The 17,552-nt window shown below is 44.3% G+C and overlaps 1 protein-coding gene across 3 annotated transcripts in view; it reads right to left on the bottom strand.

Moving 5' to 3' along the window:
* Positions 1 to 17,552, bottom strand: part of DNAH9 (dynein axonemal heavy chain 9) — a 184,053-nt gene that overhangs the window by 34,913 nt on the left and 131,588 nt on the right. For all 3 annotated transcript variants that reach the window (XM_085240268.1, XM_085240269.1, XM_085240270.1), the window contains 3 exons: positions 7,781 to 7,974; positions 3,561 to 3,709; positions 860 to 987 (listed from right to left, as the gene is read on the bottom strand). In XM_085240268.1, the coding sequence (XP_085096394.1) occupies positions 860 to 987; positions 3,561 to 3,709; positions 7,781 to 7,974 (471 nt within the window). The remainder of the gene's footprint in view (positions 1 to 859; positions 988 to 3,560; positions 3,710 to 7,780; positions 7,975 to 17,552) is intronic.

Here is a 17,552-nt window from a genome sequence, read left to right as displayed (position 1 = left end):
TTTTTTTCACCGTCTTAAAAGCAGATGCCAGCATTACAGCTGTCTTTATTAAAAGCTCTTGACAAGCTCAGAATCGTCTACCTTGGAGGAAGCTTGCAGCAAGAGCATGAAGGAAGATCAAAATATTAATGGCATTTCATTTAAACCCAGAACGAAGCCCGTAGGCTCAGAGCAGGACACCAAGCATTGTCTGAGCCTAATCCTTACACAAACAATTCAGTGATAATAAATGTTTATAAAATCCACATCGAGGAAAACAGAGGGATTCCCAAGAACTGAGATGAAAGCTGCATATTAGCAAATCAAAGCACTCACAGAATAAGTGACTCAAGAGAGCACTTGAAGACAGTGCTCCCCTCACACCTTATAAGACTTGGCATCGTTTTGCTGAGCTGTGATGAGAGCTGTAAGCATTTACCTGTTTTGGGATGCATAAAGGCATCAGCTCCACTGATAGCCTCTGCCTTTCGTACGGCGGAGCACACCTTCTCTTTGCTCATTTAAATACCAGCAAGTTTGGAGTGGTGGAAAGTGAGCAACTCTAACAGCTCTCAAGAACATTGCTCCTTTATTTATGGAGCAAACAGAAGCATAGGCAAATGTAGCACCATCTCCTTTGCCAGCTCTCCTTACAACTGCACATCCTGCAGAGGGCTCAAAGAGCAACAGAACCAAGGTGACAAAGACTGATAAAAAGCAAAAGATAACAGCAAGAAACAAGCAGAGACCAGTGATTTGAAAACACAGGTAATGTCTTGTTCCATCTGATGAGAGAACTGATAACCTGTCTGTGTTAACTCAATCAGCACCTGGACACTGGCAGAGCGACCAGCCTGCTTCCAGCGATAGACAGCAGTACCTGCAGGATCACCCAGTGCCCCTCTGCTGCAGCCACGTCCAGAGCTTGCTCAGCAACCACCTCCTGGCCTTGTCCCAGGGACACATTGTGGAAATTCCTGTTGTTAAATGTGTAACCGAGTTTCTTCCCTAAAAGAAAAAGAAAAGAGTGGTGTTCAATGCTTTCTAATTGGAACAGCAGTAGCCAGGCTGAGTTCAGCCTTTTCAGAAACCTCACAAAGAGCTATCACACCTCTCACAAGAGTTATCTTGTCTCTCCCCCTGCCAAAGCACTGAAAACAGCACTGGCTTCCTCCAAACTACTTTTAATTAAAGACTGAAATCAACACAAAGGTAAAGTGCCTCTTGTTTAAAGAACATTATTCCCCTGTAACCTTGTGTAAAAACATATTTTACAGCTGTAGGAAATTAAAATCATTTCCTGCTGATTAAATAAGCTTTGAACACAATATTGTTCAGTGGGGAAATGTGCCATGTGAACGTGTGCTCAAACCAGCAGCGAGGGCAGGAGCCCTTTTGGTTGTGAGCAGGCAGCAGAAAGGGAACGGGTGGCCAGGGCTTCCAGGCAAGTTTTAGAATAAAAAAAAGGAGAAGATTTGTCTAGCAAGCCTGATCTCTTGGTACAAGACTGGAAACAGATGGTAACACATAAAACGAACATCCAATCCCTTCCAGTTGTTTACACTTTCCACTTAGCCTCACTAGATAAAAAACCCTGGGACACCGTTTTGCCCATCTTTGAGAACTTCCAGTTTTCCTTCTCACTATCTCGGGCTGCCGACCAACTCTGAGAGCCGCTGATCTGCTCTGCACAGAACAACGCTGCCTTCAGGACCCATCCTCTCAAGGAGGGACGAGGCAAGTTCACAGAAGGCAGCATGATCACCCCAGCCAGGTGATGCCAGCCTTCCTCCTGCAGGAGAGAGAGCAGGGAGTGGGGCAGGCAGCTGTCCTCAGCAGGGACACTGGGTGGAGAAAATACTGAATAATGAGTCTGGACAAATCCCAGCAAGGCCTAAGGGCAGTGCAGCTGCGCCAAAGCAAGGGTTTCATTTTGCCAGATTTCTCTCACTTTTACTTGCTGTAACTTTTCTGGCTGACTAACCCAGGTGCTCAGCTACACACAAATATATCTTACCATTCTGATCAAATAATTCACAGCTGGAATTTAATGCTTCATCACACATAATAGAAAGTGACAGTGAGAGAAAGGAGCATCAATGTGCTCCAGTGGGAAGCCAGACACAAGGCAGGGCCTTCCCCATAGAGTCCCCTTCAATTCACAGCAGTGGGACCTGACACAGGGGCAGAAAGAGAACGAAACAGAGCTCAAAGCCCAGAACTGCCCTGTGGCCCAGTAGCACTGCTGCTCATGTAGCACTTGAATGGTGAGGTGCTGGAACAGCTGCCCAGAGAGGCTGTGGATGCCCCATCCATTCCTGCAGGTGTCTAAGGCCAGGTTGGATGGGGACTTGGGCAGCCTGGGCTGGTATTGAATGTGGAGGTTGCTGGCCCTGCATGTGGCAGGGAATTGGAGCTTCGTGATCCTTGAGGTCCCTTCCAACCCAAGTCATTTTATGATTCTATGACTGCCTAGGTTGGGACTGACTTGAACATTATTTGGGATGACCCAAAGGTGCACCACAGAGAGGAAAGCAAACCTGCAGCTCAGGCAGGCATTGACCACACGCCCGCACAGTGCCTCAGATCAGTGCTGCTGGTTTCTCTGCTGGGGCTACCAGCCCTGCTGAGCATTAGCCTGGAGATCTGCCCACAATAAACTGGCCAGTAGTTCTACTGTGCTAGTCTGACACATAACTCAGACAACACTCCGAACTGCTGACAACACTCCTTGTCCATGAGCAATGGTCTTGGAGACGTGGGCAGTGCACAGCTGGAGCGGGAGAAAGGACACGTGAGAAGCACAACAGCACTGTGCACCCACCCTGAGGCAGTACCCAAAGGCAACCTCAGCTCCAGAGGGACAGAGCTGGTCTGCTGTAACAGTCTCAAACTAAGTGCCTGCAATGACTTCGACTTGGCAGCAGTGCAGTGTGAAGCTGTCCCCATTTCCAGATGTTCAGGCTGAAAACAGAAATGCTTCCAAAGTGAAGCTGAGACCTGGAGCCAAGTTCTGCACATCGGCAGCTTCACAGTACAGCACTGGGCTGCATCACAGCCATTGCTGGACTCTCAAATTGCAAAACCTCCAAGGTGCACCTGAGCTCTGAGGGTGACGGCACATCACCAGAGCACCCACACCAAAAACAGCTCAGGAAAGATGAGATTAAAAACCAGACACTCTGCCTCTTACCAGCAGAATGCAACAGGGAGCTGCTGCTTATTTTTAGCTACCTGGCAGTGTATTGGATACCTCTGACGTAAATTATAGGTTGTGTACAAAACTGGCTCAGAAATCGTTGCAGTGTGAACCACACTGGGAATCTCAGCATTGCAAGAAAGAAGCAAGTTTAATTTAAACTTTAGATGAACATCCAAAAGCCTTGAAGGAAGAAAACAAAAACAACAACAACAAAAAAACAATGAGAAACAAATGACATCCTCTCACAATTATCTATTTTTACCGGATTACTCCATTATCTACAAACAGATGAGGAAAAAAAAACCCACATCATGCCAAGATAATTATGCAGAAGATACAAAGCAGTTCTGTGATACGCCTGCAGCCATGATTCATTTACCTTGTTTCTCCACATCCTTGAGTGGGTCAACACCTGGGGACAGGATAAAAAACATTGGGGTTGCAGGTCCCGATTCTTCAAAGGAAGCTGCAAAATCCAGGGGTCTCCCGGCCACAAATTTACTGCCGAGCTTCTCTTCTACAAAATCTCTGTCAGAAAGAGAAAGAAGTTTTGCCAATCGACTACAGGTCAGGAAAGAAAGCTTCCCATGCAAATAATCAGCTAATTTTGCTTTTGCTGATTCAAATAAATGAGACACTCAAATAAATGAGGATAAAATCAGTTTAGGAAGGGTCTGGAGCCCAGGCTCTGGGATCTATCCTTTGCTAGCAATTTCTGGCACTTCCTACAGGTGTAAATGGCCTGTGGTACAGAAATATCTGTGATGAACAACCAAGTGAGAAGGACAAGCAGTGGGACCTCGCTGCTGCAAGCACTGGTTTGGTAATTACACAGATAGGAGAGAAGAAATGGTTAAGCTGATGCACAGAAAACCGCAGCGTACTTTGTAATCCAGTTTGAGAGGAAGCAGCATTCCTTTAGATTTAGCACCAAAAGCCACAAAAAGTCCGGACGATTTAGAAAATTGCTTTGTTCTGGGAAGATAAAAGGGAAGAGCTCTAAGAATATCCTGTGCGTGTTGCCGAGTCTCTGCATGAGAGTCACAAGGAAAAATAGAACAGAGCGAACAGGAGCTGCCTGAACAGAGAGCAGAGTATGGAGAATGGCCAGGCTGAATTTCCCTGGGGTGAGCTTACCAAAAATCACTGCTTTATACAAGGATGGTACAGTGAACATTGATTCAAATGCAGGAGCATTACATTCAAAGCCCAGGAACAAGCAGTTGCTTTTCTAGCAGAGATGCATGACTCAGCCTTTTGAAAACTCGGTACCAGGGGAACAAAAACATCAACCAGTTTTCAACTTGGGGATAATACCAGAATAAGGCAGCCAAATTCTTTCTAAGAGAGCTGAGAGCCTTCTTCAAGGACGAGTGAAAGGCAAGTGGAATAGAAATGCCTAAGGGATTGCAAAAGGAAGAAATTCCAATTTGTTTGGTGACTCTTCAAAGTAGATTTTTCTGGCTTGGGTCAAGATTACCTGAAGAGCTAATGAAGATATTCAGTGTACAACATCTAAGAAAATCTGTGAGATACAAGGTCATAACATCCTACATGAAATAATGCTTTGGAGATTCAGAAATACAATTAATATGTCCTGGGGACTCCAAAATGAGTCACAGTGCAGGAAAGCAGAGCCTGCCCTCAGCAATGGGGATGGAGGCTGCACTTGGTGCTTCATAGAGGCAGCCCACAGGATAAGCAGGAGGACTTGAATGATGGTGCCACTAAAAGGCATTGTCTTCAGATGTGTTGAGTGGCTTGCAGCTTTTCTATGCTCTGTGTAGTCCCCTCATGAGTGAGGAATTTACACATGTGCCATAACTGAGGCACAGCTTGTGCAAAGATCCCCAGGGATCTGCCATGAGAAGTGACAAAAACTCTAACTTCCAAGCCAGATAAAGACAAAAATTCTGTACATGGGCGTAGGGAGGATGTCATTTTAGACTCCAAAGAGCTTTAAAGACCATCTGTATAATTCTGGTACGTGCAACATGGGACACAAAGAGTCTTTCACCTTTCTACACAGCAGCTAGAGGTTAGGTCAGGATATCCTAGGGCATCTAAAAAGCCCCTGGGCATCTTTGTTTCAGTTACTGAATTCCTCCTTGACTCCTTAAAGGCACTCAAGCACTTGCCAAGCACCTATCTCAGAAAGGCAGGAAGGTTTAAATGGCTTTAAACTGGAAGAGGGTTGATTTAGATTATATATTAGGAATAATATCTGTGAGGGTAGTGGAGACACTGGAACAGGTTAACCAGAGAGGCTGTGGATGCCCCTTCCATGGTAGCATTCAAGGCCAGGCTGGATGGGGCTCTGAGCAACCTGGTCTAGAGGGAGGTGTCCCTGCCTATAGCAGGGGGTTGGAACTAGGTGATCTTAAAGGTCCCTTCCAACCCAAACCATTCTATGATTCTATAGTTATGACAGTACTTACAGTGAGTTCACTGATGATCAATTAGGTATTTAGCACAAGTAGAGACAACTGATACACAGAAAGAAGAGATCAGCAAGTTGAGAACTGCAAGACAACTTGTGGCATCCAGTAATGTTGCAGAATAAACTATCAAAAAGTCAATTAATTTGATTAGATGCAATGATCAGCACTTCTGGCTGAACCACGGTTGCCAAGGCTGAAGTCCTTAGGGCAGGAGATGCAACTCCCTGGTGCTCTGCTGGAAGAATTGCCACTCTTTCAACAGTAAGAGACTCAATATGGTTTTGAAGACACATGGAAGAAAGGGATACCAGGGGACTGCTGCCCAACTGTGTCATGGTTACTGGGAATGCTACTACATCCAATTCAAAGACATTTTCTTTCTGTCAGAATACCAGGTTTTACAGACAGAAGGACAGATGAACAGATGGGGGTGTTTTTCAGAGAGGTGAATCTCTTAGGAACACCAATTGCCTTCTCTAATGGATCAGCACCTGTTCTAGCCAGGCTGCTGGCTGAAGAAAGGTCTGAGGAGTATGATACTTCCATGAAGGAAAAAGGAAGTCAAAGGCATTTTGGCTGGCATTGTTACCACTAAGAATTATCCATTTGATTTGGGGAGGTTTGTTTCCCTAAACAACCTGGGTAACATAAACTAGAGGGTGACAACCAGTCCAACAGCAGGAGCATGAAAGTGGGTGGGCTTTAAGGACCTTTCCAACCCAAGCCATTCTATGGTTCTCTGATACAAAAGCTCTACCTAGAATGTTTGGGACTACTTCATGACTGTGTTGAATTTCAAGAAGAATTTTAGTCACAAGCATCTACTGAGTCTTGGAGAGGGCACTGTAAAAGTTACTATTTGAAAAGGTTTATGTTCTAACCTATTTCTAAGTAAGAAACACTACCAAAAACCACATTCAAATGTTCTCGTGCAAACAAAAAAGCTTGATGTGCCCAAACCCTAAAAATATTCAGTCAAATTTTTGAATTCGGATTCTCTTACCTTTTCACAAAAGAGAAGTATGAAAGGAATTGAAACTTCATGTTCCAGTTATTTTTGAGCTATGCAAGTATTTGAGCTATACAGCATTTTGACTGAAAGGAATGAATTAAACTTGCTTTAAGTGAAACAGGCACTTAAATGCTCAGAAGGACAAGAGCGTGTTTTACTCAAGCTAAATAGCAAAAAGAAGAGTAATTCTTTAAGCTGAGAGAACATACAAAGCTCCAAAACAGTAACTAATGAAAAAGAAGGTAGTTTAGAATGGTATAATGATAATCAATTTCATCATTTAATTGAATAAAATACAGTAACATTGGCCATAGTGATACTTCACTCAAAATCTTGCCCATGTTTTTCTGTGCATCTTAAAACACAAACAGAAGCGTAGCTCATGGGCTGACAATCACACATGCCAGATGGTGGAGCAATTTAAGCTATCTGAGAGGCAGTGGAATAAGCAGAAATGTCAGATGATAGACTACTAGGACAAGGAACGAAAAAACAAGTCCTAACGGAGTCAGAGACCTTTAGTTTCTCCTGGAACAGCCATATTAGCCACACTGCTTTTGCATATCTTTATGAAGTTTAGACTTGCCTAGTTACCTTTAATACATAATTTACAACTACAACTTTCTCAACTAGTATCACATAAATTTTGAATTTAAAGAAAACAAAACAACAACAACAACAAAAAAAAAAAACAACAACACACAAAGCATCTCTATAAAACTTCCCTTTACTTCGGTACTTTATTCCTGCACCTAAGGAACAATGGCCACAAGCATTCTAGTAAACAATACTGACCTTCATGAATTATAAAAAGACTCCAGTGAATATGTAAGACCTCTATGACAGTGCCTGTTTCTGACTTGGTATGTCTGCTCCTCACCTAGTGCTAGCAGTACTGCTTCCATCACCATTAGCCATGCTGGGGTTAGATTTCGTTAGGCAGGAAATTCCAACTAAATGAGAAGTGCTGACAGAGATAACTCATTCAGCAATGATCCCATTATAGAAAACCATTCTGTAAAACTTATACTCTATCATAAATAAATCCAAACATATTCCTGAATTACTCCTATTCCCTAGAAAACACAGACCCAGTGTTGCCTGTTAAGCAAGAGAATGGACTGAGATAGTGAGAAGTGCCCTCACCGGACAGCGTAGGTCATGCGGTCGGGCCGGATGGCCCGCATGATGCACAGGCGCTGCAGAGCTGACTTGTTCTTCCATTCCTGGGGGAACTTCTCCTTTTCAGGACACTCAGATTCAACAAACTTCTTCCACCGTTTTGCGGAGCCCTCAATATCCCGATCCAGGTTTCTGAACTCCTCCATGGATGAGAGAGCCTGGAAAATTAAAGGAAGGTCTTCAGAACCACAGAATCATTAAGGTTGGAAAGACCTGTAAGATCATGTAGTCCAGCCACTGACCCACCCCCACCATGCACACAGACCCACATCCCTCAGTGCCACATCTTCATGTTCCTTGAACACCTCCAGGGACAGTGACCTCCCTGGACAGCTGTGCCAATGCATTTACTACTCTTTCTAAGAATAAATTCTTCCTAATATTCAACCCGAATCTCCCCTGGCGCAACTTAAAGCCGTTACCTTTAGTCCTGTAACAGAAGAACAATCCTATGTGCACTTGAACTGTTTTTCTGGTTTTACTGTCTGCTCATGTTTTGCTCCATTGGAGAGGTCAAAGCTGGAACCTGTGAGCCACAAGCAGAACCTTCCCAGGATCAGATCTTGTCTGTTTTCCTTTTCCCACCTCTGTTGTCAGCACACTGTCACATCAACAGGTACCAACCAGCACGGGACCCTTACAGGACCACTTCAGGGTGAGATGAGCAGTTGTGGAATGTACCCACCCTGAGGTTTTTTGCCACCTGCGTCTTCTGAACTGGCTGCCCCAACAATGTCAGATCTGACATTAAACAGCACCCAGGACAGCCTCCCCAGATATTCTCACCCGCATCACTGCAAGGACCTTCCCCTTCCAGTGAAGCTATGGCTGCATCCAAAGCTCCTCTGCAGCACAGTCACTGCAAATGGGAGTTTGGAAGTGACAACAGAGGAAAATTTGGCATCATCTGCAATGCAGCTTTCCATAACCCAAAGTGAGAGGAAATCTGCATTTCTTGTTTCAAACCTGGATCCCAACCAACTTGGGTAGCAGGCACTTGCTACTATGAGCTATTCCAGAAACGAGTCATTTGGATGGGAACTGGAAATGCTGAGCTCACCTCCGGCAGGACAGCACACTCACCTCTGGCAATCCTGTGAGCTGCAGGTCTGCAATGCCTCCTTGCTGCTCCAACAAAGAAAACTGTGCAGCCAAAATCATAACTGATGGTAAAACCTGCTTTTGGGCTTTGGGCACTCACACAGTGAGAAACCACAATGCTGAGACTTCACCATCCAGTCAAGGTGACCACAAATCTCTGCAAATGCACTGCAAACTCCACACAGTTGGGTGCTGCCTTGGTACTTATATGTCCTATATAGACACGTGCAGACTGCTGTGACAGTGTAATTCACAGAGCATTTCACTCGCCAAATACACACAAAGATTCACTCACTGGTGTTACAAGCCTATAGCAGAACAGATAGCTGTGGAACGTTCCAAAGTGATGTACAGATGAGCAATGGAGGGAATAATTGATAATTTCAATGAAAATGCAGCTATTTTTCTAATGTTCCTGCCACAGCAACTATGAACAGTACACGGAAAAGGGGAGAATCCAAAATATCTTTCATACAAGTTGTAGCAAAATGTATTGCACAGCTTGTGAAGTTCCTGTGGATTTCAAGCAAAATTCTCACTGAAACAAACATCTTGAGGACATTTTGCATAATCTGAAGCTGCAAGCAGTTGAACATGAAGAGGAAGAGACAAGTGGAGTATAAGACAGCGAATGAGCTGTCTTATACAAGGACACGCTCACAGCAGAGCAGAAGCTTCTTGATGGGCAGAGGTGTTTTGCACCATTAATGTTCCAGCTCACATCCCATATAGCTCCTCTACAAAAAGAAAGCACCAAGAAAGCGCCTTGAAAAATGTTGGTGTCACACCTTGTTGAGATCAACTGAAAAAAATACACACTTACCAAAGGGCTTTGAAAGTCATGTAGATGTCCTGATAGCTGCTGAGATTGCTGTGGATATGGGGCTGCTGCAAATGAGGTGGAAGACACTAGAGGCCAGAGTGTGCAGCTGAAAGCTACACTTTCCCTTCTGGAAAGGCTTCACATGAGGAACCTTGGTCTTTCTAACTGACTGAATTTATTCAGAAGCCATGCTCCAGCAAAAGGGCTCCTTATAACGAATGAGTTCACATTTCCAGCAGTGAGAACACCAGCAGATGACAGAAAGAAAGAGGTCACAAAGCTGTTCGCAGTGGGTGCCACTGACACAGGATGTTTGCTGAACACAACACTTGTAGCATCACAGAAAAATGGTTGGAGAAACCCTCAGGAGGCGGTCAGTCCAACCTACACTTTTCCTCACAGGTCAAGTGCTCTAAGACCACAGCCAGAGCTACAGGAACACAGAGATGCTTTTATACAATGCTCCTGCAATGAATCAAGCCTTGCCCAAAATCACGATTTCATTAATAGCTCTACAAAGAAGAGAATGGATCACTTGCAATACCACTCAGCAGCTACAGGCTGGGCTGGCTCACCTCCATGCCCAAGGCACGCCAAGAACTGTGTGAAAAGCCTGAGCAAGGCAGGGACCCAACAGATGCTGCTGCCATGTGTGGATTAGCACTGACGTGGAGAAATTCCAGAGACAGAAGCCACAGCTCTTGTATCAGCACCACATCACAGCTGAAAGCATTGTGCAGAACACGAGAGACTGAAACCTGCAGGAGCACAGCCTGCCCTGCATTTACTGCCTTGTTCTTGCAGCAGTAAATACATCTGATGCACCTCTCCTGGCTGAACACAATCGGTGCCAAATGCTGAATTCAATAGACTCATCAGCAAAAGTGCTGGTATAAAACGTTTCTAAGCTGTTGACTCTTGAAGTGAATTAAAGTAAAACTTCAAAATTTTGGCTACCGCTGCTTCGAGAAGTCTCTTGATGATGTTACCAAGAGACTCTGAAAAACTGCTTTCTTCTTTCAAATTGACAGACAGAATCAGAGATAATAGTTTCTCTCTCCCTGAACAACATGTTGCAGAATTAAGAGAGCTCTAATAGCAAGCATAAAGTCTGTATTATATAAACTAACACTGAAATTTTCATTAGTCAACAATTTAAATTGCATTTATTAGGACTGATGGTGTTAATAAGACACGTTACTATTTAAAAGCTGGAGCAGTAAAAGCTATCAGTAATCCTTCTGTGAATATTAATTACCTTTCAATACCACTGCTGTGTTATTATCCAAGAATCTTAGACTGGTGATAATACAGCAGCAGGAGAAGCAGAGGCATGAACTGGGACAGACCAACCTGTACAGCAGTGGCTATTTTTGTCAACATAGCAAAGAACAAACCTGTCAACCAGAGTCGTCATGGAAATTGAGAGAGACAAAAAGCATTAACCAAAATAAAACATGAGCAAGAGGACTGGAGAATGCAGCTCCAGCCTTTGCAGCCCACGCTGTGTCTGTCCCCGATGGCTGGAGCAGGAGGGTCTGGGGATTCTATCCCAAAGTAAGACTTTGCCAGCAAAACAGGGCTCTTTGCACATGTCAGGGCACAGATCATTGTTTTCTCAAAGAGTGATTTTTCATCCACTGAATCACAGACAATTTGCTTTATCACTTCAGTTTTCTTTGACAGTTTCTCATCTAAGTCAGAACCAACTTTAAATTGGAGCTGAAATGTCAGCAGTTCTGTGAATCTCACAAGCTCGCAAATGCAAAGCACTCTTTCCCCTACAGCTGTAGGGAATAGAACATGCATCAGCCATCATCTTGGAGAAGGAAACCCTGGCTGCCACTGCAGAACAGCTGCGGATGTGCCTACATGGTGCCACTAACACACAGCTCTTTAGAGAGTCAACCTGGGGCCAGAAGGAAGAGGGAATTGCTGCAAAGAGCCCCAAGAAGGGGATGTGAGGATGGCCCGAGGTCCCAGGCAGAAGGGCACAGAGATGAGCAATGATGTACTCAGCTCCCCTCTGCTTGCTGCCCCCAGGGCACAGGCTGAGCCCCCAGGGGAAAGAACGACTTCCAAGCTCTGGTGTCACTGCAACCTCATGCAATTTATCTTCTGGTGCCAGACACGCTGCAACGAGCTTTTGTAAATTTATTAGAGAAAACACATCCTCTTATCACAAAAGGCAGTTATTCTCAGGACACCATATGGTCAAAACTGGTCCCAAGTTCAGATGTTGCTTTGTAACATTTTACAGAATCTAAATAAAAAGGAAGATTATCTCAGTTTTTTTTCTTGCACTGTCGCTAAGGGATAACAAAATATGGTTTTGTGTTTTAAACTACTTCCATAATTTCAAATACCTTTCCCCAGTGTCATCCAGCTCGAGAAAAGCTCTGAGGCAAAGGAAACCAAACCAGATTCCATTGCCATGCTGCACCCTGACACAGAAAACGTGGGAAGTAAACCCAGAGCTGCCACAGTGAGCATCCAACACCACTCACCCAGTTCCCCAGCAGTCATAAGGCTGGTTTCTAAAAAAGACACAATAAAATAATAATAAAAAAATGGAAATTCTTTTTTTTTTTTTTTTTTTTTTAAGCTATCCTTACTTTCTGAGTCTTCAGTTTGTAAGAGACTCATACTCCCAGTCTGAGCTCTGGATCTGTCTTGCCTTACAAGTGAGCCCTACAGTTAAAGAACACTGAGGTTGGAAGGAACGCACCAAACATCACATGGCTCCCAGTCACAACTGGAGAACACTGGAGAGACACATTCAATATTCCCCCAGTTTTAAGAGTCTGTGAGATGACTAAATCCTAATTATTAGCCACAGTTACAGTTGTTGATCAACTGTAAAAATGAGCACAACATCCTCAGATCTCTCTGTCCAAGGGTGTGAACTTTGCAGAGTGGCTGCATGAACATCAGACACTTGGAAATGGCCTCAGGTGTTTTCAAAACACCTTCTAAAGGTGCTCTCACATTGTCCACCCACATGGTAAGCTCCGCTTATGCCTGTTTATTGTAAATATTAGTTGGGTGGGTCACATCTCCCAAGGAAACTAACACCCTCACAGCTGGAGAAAGCTCCTGGAGAATGGCAAAGCCAAACTTGCATCCGGCTCACAGTGATAGATTGGGTCATTCAGGAAGGGGACACATAGGCAGATGAATTGTTCCATTTGAATACTACTGTTAACTAGGAGGATTCATGTAGAAAATGATGGATTATTTGCCATCTTTCTCCCACTAGGTTTTGGTTTGTATTATTCATTCACCGAAGATGTTATTTTCTCTTTAGCTGCACTGCCTGAATTATTCAACTCGTGAGGACACCTCTATTGAAGGTAAAAATAAAGACATGATGGTTTTGACAAACTTCAATCACCCCTCAGCACAAAAATGCTTTTCTAATCTTCCTCATTTCTTTCAATAAAAGCTGACTGACAAGCTCACATCACTGCAGCCAAACCCAGAAGCGGATGAGGAAGCAGAGCTCCTCGGGGCACTTGGCCTGACCCAACAGAACTACTTCAGCAACAGAAGCCACCAAGAAGTCTGTGCTATGAGTCCTTTCCTGTCCTCCATCACAGATTGCCCAGATGTCTGGTGTGAGTCTTTCCTGCAGTACTCTAAGATGTCTTTTGTTCTGTCTTCTACTGATTCCAACAACTGATGGCTTTTTCCCCCTCAGAGGAGCCCTTTTGAAGACTGTCTCCAGGCTCTCAGACATCACCTCTCTGCTTCTCCTCAATCTCTCCTTGCAGCCATATCTCCACGACACTTCTCATGCTCTCTCCTGTCTCCAGAAGCCACACATCCTTCTTAAAATGCAATACTCAAAGATCAAATCAGGCTCCAGCAGAGAAATGGCCAACTCTGAGTGTGTGCCCATGGTCCTGTCAGACTATATTCACCGGAGGACTGGAACTGCTACTGGCAGTACTGTGGGTCATTGGAGCACTCTGGTGCACTCAGTGGGGATGATCCACAGATCACAAGTGCCTTCACAAAAGGCTTCATGTGCTTCAATGCAGGTAGAGCGTTGGTGCTACCAGCAGGGCTTCCAGAGACATCACAGCTTAACTGGACGCTTCATCTGCAGTCTTCACAGCGACCCAACACTGCCAAGCACAGCAAATACTTCTCAACTCCACCACGTCACAGAAACAAGGAGCTCCAGCAGGTCCTTTACAGCAGATCTGGAGGAGCTTATAAAGAGGAGCCAAACTCCAGCCATCCTCCTTTGCTGCCTTTCCAAACGCACTGTGGTACAGTACTTGGTGTCCAACATGGGATGGCTGCTAGCACTCCCTTGCTCGCAGGGATCAGCCATCAAGTTTCTCCACAGTCACTCTAGGGCCCAAGTGCATCTTTTCCTGAGTGCACTGCAACTGATTTTTGATTCTGTCTTTCAAGCAAAGCGACACGACTTAAAAGATACATAATGACTAAGAAAAGAAATACTGGACGTTTGAAAGATACCCCAAAAAGCTATATCTTCCCTTACATTTAAGGGAGAAAGAAACTTTACATTCAAAATAACCAACTAACAGCAGGCTCCATGGCATGGCAGGGAGCACTGAACGTGAAGGACACGGCCCAAGATATATCCAGAAAAACCCAATTTCCAATCTGCAATCAAACTGACAAAGTATGCCTTTAAATATTTGATGCGATCCCAATCTCTGCTGTATCTCAGATAAACATTAGATTATTAGCCACCAGGTTAAAAAAATAAAGGAAACAAAAGGTAGAATGATTTCAATTATTATTTCTGTAAGACACTGTGAGCACTTCTCCAAAACTTGAGGGCTGGTGAGGACAGATTAATGTCCTTAGGAAACTTCTCGATGAGAGCAGATAAACGCACACCAGAGTGTCATAATCAATGCTTCCTATCAAAGATGCTCTAAAAGGCTGTACATCTTCAGAACTGAGCTAATAGAAGAGATTTAATTAAGACTGATTCTCTGGCATAATAATAATAATAATAAACGTACGTAGGAAGCCGTGAGCTGCAAGTCTTTTATATCTGACCAGCCTGATCAAAGGACCTTGCTTATGTGCAAAGACCACAATATGTGCAGCAGATTGTATCACAATGAATCTTTGACAAGAATGAAAAATCTCAGTGTCCTAGAAATATATAAAGGAAAAGTTGGAAGAGCTTTCTATTATTTTGTCAAGAAAATCCAGTTTTCTTAAATGTAAAATATATGATTTCGTATTTTATCTCGTAAACTACACGCACAATCTCATCACCTGCACTCTGCAAAATTATAAACTTGGAGTTAATATGCTACTTTGTCTGCTGCTGTTCTCCTTGAAAGCTGAATTCAGTATTTAGAGCTCATTATTCAACATCGCATTTATTAAACAATGCCCTTTCAGTAGCGTTTTCATATCTACATAATGAAAATTCTTCCTCTTCAGAAAAAGATGAGGGGAATGATTGGGATGAAGAAGTAATCCGAGTTGGCCAGGTGTATCCTTGTTGTATATTAACTAGCTTCACTTATCCTATGGGACACATCTGCGTTTGGCAATGAAGAGGCGCTGCAGAAAATATCACAAAGGCAATCACTTGGGAAGCGTGTGCTTGTACAACAGAGATCCAGAGCTGCCTGAGGGAAAGGGCTGCTGAGGTTGGAAGCCAGATGCACACAGGGTTAATCTGTGACCACGGTTCTGCAGGAAAACAAGGCTACGGGGCAATGTGGGTATGGTTCCCTAGGAAGGGAATGGCACAAAGGGAGTTGAAGCATGGGAGCATTTTGCAGCAGAGAACACTGCAGGGCACAGGGAAATCCATTCACCAACCTTGAGTTAGCCTTAGTTGCCTGAGACCCACCCTGATCATCTAAAAAGGGCCGGTTGACACTAAGCCATGAAAGAAAGGACCACAGAGGCACACAGAACTCCATAATTTGTACGTCTGTGCTCAGAGCAGAACCATGGCATGGCCTGTCTGACTGTCCCAGCTCTCCATACAACCGCAGAGCAGAGTAACACGCAGACTGGGTTGTAGATTGGGCTGAAGGGACCTCGGGGCATCATTTCAGATAATCCTCACAGGTCACACCCTCATCTTCAGGTTGCCCAGAGTGACTGTATGGTCTCCTTGAAGATTTCCAAAAGCTGCCTGGACATAGCCCTGGGCACCCTACCCTGGGTGCCTCTGCTGGAGCAGGGGTTGGACCAGGTAACCTCATAGAATCATACTACATTTGGGCTAGAAAGGACATTAAAGACCATCCAGATTCAACTTCCTGCCATGGGCAGGGCGGCCAACCACTAAATCAGGCCCTAGATCAGGTTGCCAAGGTCCTATTCATCCCAGCCTGGAACACCTCCAGGGATGGACCATGAACAACTTCTCTGGGCAGCCTGTGTCAGGGCCTCACCATCCTCTGAGTGAAAAGTCTCCCCCTAACATCTAACCTAAATCTCTCCTCTTTTAGTTTAAAACTATAACTAAACTTGTTGTCCTATCACTATTAGAACGTGTAAAAAGTCTATTTCCCTCCTGATTACAAGCTCATTTTAAGTATTGGAAGGTCACAATAAGGTCTCCAGAGGTCCTTTCTAAACTCAGTTTCTGTGATCTTATGGCTCTGGAGATCTTCAAGTAAAGAAAAGGAGAAGAAATGAGGACAAATCTACAAAGACCACTTTTACACCAATCCTGTTTCAAGTTCCATCTTGCAATAGAAATATTAAAGTGGCCTCTTGTATGTGCTTGTGGCCTGTCGTCCTATGCACTGTCGTACCTATGGTGTGGCCATACATTTATTGCTAAAGGCGACCACCAGTCACACACACAGACAAGCCTGCACGTACTGAAGAAATCAGAAGTATCAACAGAAATAACAACTTTCAAGTTAAGAACTGGGAGCACGGCAGTTGATGGAAGCACAACATGTTGTAACAAAGAAAATTGAAAAGAGACAGAAAACCTCATCTGGAGTATAAAAATACTTCTGACTTCTCAAGAGATCACTATTAAATACCCGCAGTAGACAAGCCTTACAACTGAAATGACCAGCACTATTGAATACTGGAGCCAGGGACCCAGCAAAGGGTACTGTTTTCATTAAACAGTGCAATTTTCTCCCTGTTCTGCCCTTAACACCCCTCCCACGTCCCAGAGGCAGTATTCGTGCTGAAGCTAACAACTGTGTCCTCTGCTAAGCTCTCCCCTTGCTCCAAAGCTAATGAATGTGCCTCAATAGGGGCTGGCAGGAGTTACCTTCTCCCATACAGGCTGATTGATGGACAGAATCAAGTTGAGCTCAGAGAAGTTTTTTCTCAGCCTGCACTTGGTTTGAATTCAGTTCCCACTCCAGGCTTAAAGAGGCACTAGGAAGCCTGCAACCTACCTGTTTTTTCAAGAATATAATCAGATGTAACAAAAGATAACACCTTTCCCCAAAAACTGCGCCCTTCTCGACAGGCACATGGGTTTCTTCATTCAGCAGTAAATACTGAGCCTCCCTGGCACAAGCGTTACAACAAAAAACTCTGGGAAATTTACTGCTGAAGAGAAGTTGGAAGATGAAATCAAAGGTGTGCGTCAGATGTGCCAGCACCAGGAGCTGAGACAGCTGCAGAACTGCAGAGCACTATTAGCCTGTAGGTATCATCAACCATACAGCAGCATGAAGTAATCAGCCATGTCATACGAGGCTGTTTGTGTGCCCACAGTCCTCAACACCTGATGAAGTTTGCTCTGAAGTTAACGTGCCCAAAATGGGAGGCATGGACCGGGAAGTTAATATCAATATTGATTTCTTTTGGCCTGAA

This window comes from Meleagris gallopavo, chromosome 20, assembly GCF_905368555.1.
Source record: "Meleagris gallopavo chromosome 20, MGAL_WU_HG_1.1, whole genome shotgun sequence".
NCBI lineage: Eukaryota > Metazoa > Chordata > Aves > Galliformes > Phasianidae > Meleagris > Meleagris gallopavo.
This window is presented reverse-complemented; position numbering and strand designations above follow the sequence as displayed.